Genomic DNA, 5,378 nt, shown 5'->3' with positions numbered 1-5,378 from the left:
AATTTCCAAAGTACAGCTTATGGATTACAATGGCTTTCCCCCCCATAACTTCCTTCCTGCCTGCAACCCTCCCCTCTCCCACTCCCTCTCCCATTCCATTCACATCAAGATTCATTTTCAATTATCTTTATATACAGAAGATCAATTTAGTATATATTAAGTAAAGATTTCAACAGTTTACACCCACACAGAAACACAAAGTGTAAAGTACTGTTTGAGTACTAGTTACAGCATTACTTCACATTGGAAAACACATTAGGGACAGAGATCCTACATGAGGAGTAAGTGTACAGTGACTCCTGTTGTTGACTTAACAAATTAACAAATTGGCACTCTTGTTTATGGCATCAGTAATCTCCCTAGGCTCTTGTCATAAGTTGCCAAGGCTATGGAAGCCTTTTGAGTTTGCCGACTTCGATCTTATTTGGACAAGGTCATACTCAAAGTGGAGGTTCACTCCTCCCTTCAGAGAAAGATACCTCCTTCTTTGATGGCCCATTCTTTCTACTGGGATCTCACTCGCGGAGATCTTTCATTTAGGTGGTTTTTTTTTTTTTGACAGAAAGTCTTGGCTTTCCATGCCTAAAATACTCTCATGGGCTCTTCAGCCAGATCCGAACGCCTTAAGGGCTGATTCTGAGGCCAGAGTGCTGTTTAGGACATCTGCCATTCTATGGGTCTGCTGTGTATCCTGCTTCCCATGTTGGATCGTTCTCTCCTTTTTAATTCTATCAGTTAGTATTAGCAAACACTAGTCTTGTTTATGTGATCCCTTTGACTCTTAATCCTATCATTATGATCAATTGTGAACTGAAATTGATCACTTGGACTAGTGAGATGGCATTGGTACATGCCACTTTGATGGGATTGTATTGGAATCCCCTGGCACATTTCCAACTCTACCATTTGGGGCAAGTCAGCTTGAGCATGTCCCCAATTGTACATCTCCAGTTCAGAATAACTTGCTGTAATCAAAAGATATTTTTGTAAGCCTCATGGTCATCACAAAGCAAAAACTACAATATATACACAAAAATAATAAGCTACTAGACAGAATCACTTAACCATGAAGGAAGATTATAAGAGAAGTAGAAATAAAGAATGGACTATAACAAAACTAGAAAATAACCTGCAAAATGGATGGCAATAGTTTTTACTCATCAACAATTAACCTTAAATGTAAATTATTAAATTCTCTCATTACAAGAAAAACAGTGATTGAATATATAAAAAATAAGACCCTGGGGTAAGCATTTGGCTTAGTTAAGATGCCTGTGTTCTATATTGGAATGCTTGGGTTTGATTCTTGGCTCTGGCTCCTGATTCCAGCTTCCCATCAAAGCAGACCTTGGGAGGCAGCAAGTGACAGCTCAAGTGGCTGGATCCTTGTCATCCATGTGGGAGGTCTTAGTTGAGTTTGTGCCTCCTGACTTTGGCCTTGAACCAGCCCTGGCCATTGTGGGTATTTGGGAAGTGAACATGTGGATGGGAGGGTTCTCTTTTCCCTCCCTCCTTCCCTCTGTCAAGTAAATAGAATTTTAAAAAGACAAAATTTACAAAATTAATATCAAAGTATACAGTATTTATAAGTAACTCACTTCATTCCTAAAGACACATAAAAAAGTGAAAAGATAGAATTAGGTATTCCATGCAAATGGTACCCAAAAGAAAACAGGAGTAGCCATACCTACATTAGATAAAACAGTCCTTAAATAAAAAATAGTAAAAATTGACAAAGATCATTCATGGAGAACATGAATTATAGAAAAACTTTGCATGGCTCTCAAAAATGTTTTGCACCAAAACAAACTTATCTTTTAATTCATTTTGCATGGAAATTTTGGAGTATAATTATATATGATAAAAGGATCAATTCAACAGAAGGAAATAAGACATTTAAATATACATGCACCACATAAGAGATCACCCGGATATACAAACCAACTATTAATAGACTTAAAGGAAGAGATGGATTACAATACAGTAGTAGGACATTCTGAGACCCCACTTGCAACAATAACCTGAACATTGAGACAAGAATATCAACCCATAACAGTAAAGTTAAAGTGCACCACAGAACAATTGGACCTAATAGATATCTACACAACATTCCATATAGCAGCTGCACAATACATAATATTCAGAATCAATTATTTGGTAGGTCACAAAACAAGTCCTAACAAATATGAAAAATTTAAAAACATTTGAAGTCTCAGTATCACAACGCAATAACATTAGAAATCAACAAGAAAAACATCAGAAACTATACAAACACAAGGAAATTGAACAGCTTACCACTGAGCAACCGCTTGATCAAGGATGAAATTAAGAAGGAAATTTAAAAATTTCTCAAAACAAATGAAAATGGAAACACAATGTATCAAAACTTCTGGGAGAGATCAGCAGTGTGGCACTACAAGTGAAGTCAGCACTGCTTGCAATGTCAGAATCTTCTATTGGAACACCCGTTCAAGTTTCAGCTGCTCCACTTCTAATCCAGCTTTCTGCTAATGGGCCTGAGAAGTCATTGGAGATGGTCCAAGTACTTCAGCTCCTGCCACCTATATGGGAGACCTGGATGTAGTTTTTGGCTCCAGGCTTCAGGCTGGTCCAGACCTGGCTGTTGCAGCCATTTGGGAAGTGAATCAGCAGATGGAAGATTCTCTCTCTCCACCCACTCCTTGTCTCATCTCACCCCACCCCCCTCAGCCAATGGGATACAGCAAAAGCAATACTAAGAGGGAAGTTTATAAATAAATTTATAAATAAACAAAAGTAATAACATTTCTACACCAAAAATCAAGAAGATTTCAAATAAAGAACATATCATTGCACCCCCAATGAATGACACAAACAAGAACAAACAAAATCCCAATTGGTAGAAGGAAAGTAATGATGAAGATAACAGTAGGAGTGGCATACTGGGTAAAGCCACCACTTGCAGTGCTGGCATCCCATATGGGCATTGATATGAGTCCTGGCTCCTCCACTTCAGATCCAGCTTTCTGCTATAACCTGGGAGAGCATAGATGGTCCAATTGCTTGGGCCCCTGTGCCCATGTGGGAGACACAGAAGCTCCTGGCTCCTGGCTTCAGATCTCTGGCTGTTGTGGCTATTTGGGGAATGAATGAGCAGATGGAAGACCTCTTTCTCTCTCTCTCTCTCTCTCTCTCTCTCTCTCTGCCTCTGCCTTTCTGTAACTCTGCCTTTCAATTATTTTTTTATTTTTTTTTTTTTTTGGAGTTAGACCTTTGGCTGTTTGCACCCTTTATTTGGAATACAGGGCATCATTAGCGTTCGGATCATGAAGTGAACAAACTTGGTGATATATAGGGTATTACAGCAAGGACCTGAATTCTGGGAATAAGTGGCTTTCTCTTTCAGGAGGGGGGAGAGAACTGGTTCAACATCTCCTCCAGAGGAGAGAACCACACAACTCAGTGAGCTCCACCGAGGGTTTTGGCTGCAGCTCACTAAGGGCAAGGAGTGCCAGTCCTGGTCACCCATCCATAATCTTCGTCAGAGCCAGTCTCCAATTTTCGAAGCAAACTGTAGGCAGAGCAGCTCCTGCTAAGCTGATCTGGGCGATGGCTGCGGCTGTGGCGCCTTCAGAGCGACTGCTGCAGCAGGGAGCCTTTCATGTGCTCCCAGTTGTTGTAGAGCGCGTAGAGGCCAGTGAGAGTGAGTCCTGCCAGGCCGCCTCGTGCTGCCCCTCGGAGACCACCTGTGCATTTATACAACATGCCCGTCATGGTTCCGGCTGCTACTGTGTTCAGGTCATCTTCTGCCCCGCGAGTTTTCTCAATGATGACACCAAATGCACTATAGAGCAAAGCCAAAGATCCTAGAGTATTAGCCCAAAGTGCACCTTGCCTAGTCACCATATTCAAAATCTGTACGTTTCTTGGTTTGGACCAGGCCATGTTCTGGGTTTCCTTCAATCCTAGCCGAAGACCGTTCACTGCCCCAAATGCAGCCCCTGTCATGCAACATCCTCCAATAGTAAAGAAGGCCAGCTCGAATCTGCCCCGGGTTTTATTAGCTCCCGTTGGTAAAATAAACTCATCTGTATCCTGCACAAGATACCGTGGATCCACATTTAAATAAGGAGACAGAGGATTCATTCCAGTTAGCGGGACGCCGGCCAGGTCTGCGTGCGAGTAACCTGCTCCGCCGGCTCCGAAAAAGCCAGCCAAGCCCCCTGTGGTTTTGTTGCCGCTTCCTCCGCCGCCCTCCATGTTGTCGCTGCCAACCTCTCGTGTCTCTGCCTTTCAATTATATAAATAAATCTTTTTAAAACAGATAACTGGAATACATGAAATAGATATTGAAAAAATACAAAAAACAACAAAATAATAACCAAATAAAGAGCTGTTTTTTCAAAAATATAAACAAAATTGAAACCCCTTAGCTAGAATAAGAAGACAGAAAATTCAAATAAATAAAATCAGAAACTTTGTACAAAGGATCATTAGATCATTATGAATAATTGTATGCCAACAAAGTTGATAACCTATAAGATATGGAAAAATTCCTGAACACATAAATCTACCAAGACTGAATAATGAGGAAATAGAATAGTTGAAAAATCAGATATGAGTCATAAGATTGATTCAGAGCCAGCGCCGTGGCTCACTAGGCTAATCCTCCACCTTGCAGCACCAGCACACCGGGTTCTAGTCCCGGTCGGGGCACCGGATCCTGTCCCGCTTGCCCCTCTTCCAGGCCAGCTCTCTGCTGTGGCCAGGGAGTGCAGTGGAGGATGGCCCAAGTACTTGGGCCCTGCACCCCATGGGAGACCAGGAGAAGCACCTGGCTCCTGCCATCAGATAAGCGCGGTGCGCCGCCGCAGCGCGCCAGCTGGGGCAGCCATTGGAGGGTGAACCAACGGCAAAGGAAGACCTTTCTCTCTGTCCCTCTCTCTCACTGTCCACTCTGCCTGTCAAAGAAAAAAAAAAGATTGAATCAGTAATAAAATGTTTCCCATCAAACAAAATCCAAAGACCAGAAGGATTCACTGCTAATTTGTACCAAAAATCAATGGAAGAACGAATACTAACTCATTATAAATTACTTCAAAAAGGGGACCAGTGCAGTGGTAAAGACATGGCTTGCAGTGCTGGTATCCCATATGGGCATTAGTTGAAGTTCTGGCTACTATACTTCAGATCCAGCTCCCTGCTAATATGCCTGGAAAAGCAGTGGAAGATGGCCCAAGTGCTTGGACCCCTGCACCAATGTGGTAGACCCGTAAGAAGCTCCTGGTTTCTGGCTTCAGATCAGCCCAGCTCTGGCCATTGCAGCCATCTGGGGAATGAACCGGCAGATGGAAGATCTCTCTCTCTCATTACAATTCAGTAACAAAAAGAAAATAATC

The 5,378-nt window shown here is 42.2% G+C and overlaps 1 protein-coding gene across 1 annotated transcript; it reads right to left on the bottom strand.

Annotated features, from left to right (window-relative positions):
* Positions 1–3,258: 3,258 nt before the first annotated feature.
* Positions 3,259–4,284, bottom strand: LOC100341303 (mitochondrial import inner membrane translocase subunit Tim23). Its single transcript, XM_002720066.6, has one exon. It carries the CDS (start codon positions 4,237–4,239, stop codon positions 3,610–3,612), a length of 630 nt encoding a protein of 209 aa, XP_002720112.1. The 5' UTR covers positions 4,240–4,284; the 3' UTR covers positions 3,259–3,609.
* Between the last annotated feature and the right edge of the window lie 1,094 nt (positions 4,285–5,378).

Source organism: Oryctolagus cuniculus, chromosome X (genome assembly GCF_051225735.1).
Source record: "Oryctolagus cuniculus isolate XC-2025 breed Fujian yellow rabbit chromosome X, ASM5122573v1, whole genome shotgun sequence".
Lineage (NCBI taxonomy): Eukaryota > Metazoa > Chordata > Mammalia > Lagomorpha > Leporidae > Oryctolagus > Oryctolagus cuniculus.
The sequence above is the reverse complement of the archived record's forward strand: the minus strand, read 5'-3'. Positions and strand labels throughout refer to the sequence as shown.

What these genes read in the sequence shown, in the direction of transcription:
- LOC100341303 (XM_002720066.6), bottom strand. Translation starts at nt 4,239, where the DNA reads ATGGAGGGCGGCGGAGGAAGCGGCAACAAAACCACAGGGGGCTTGGCT.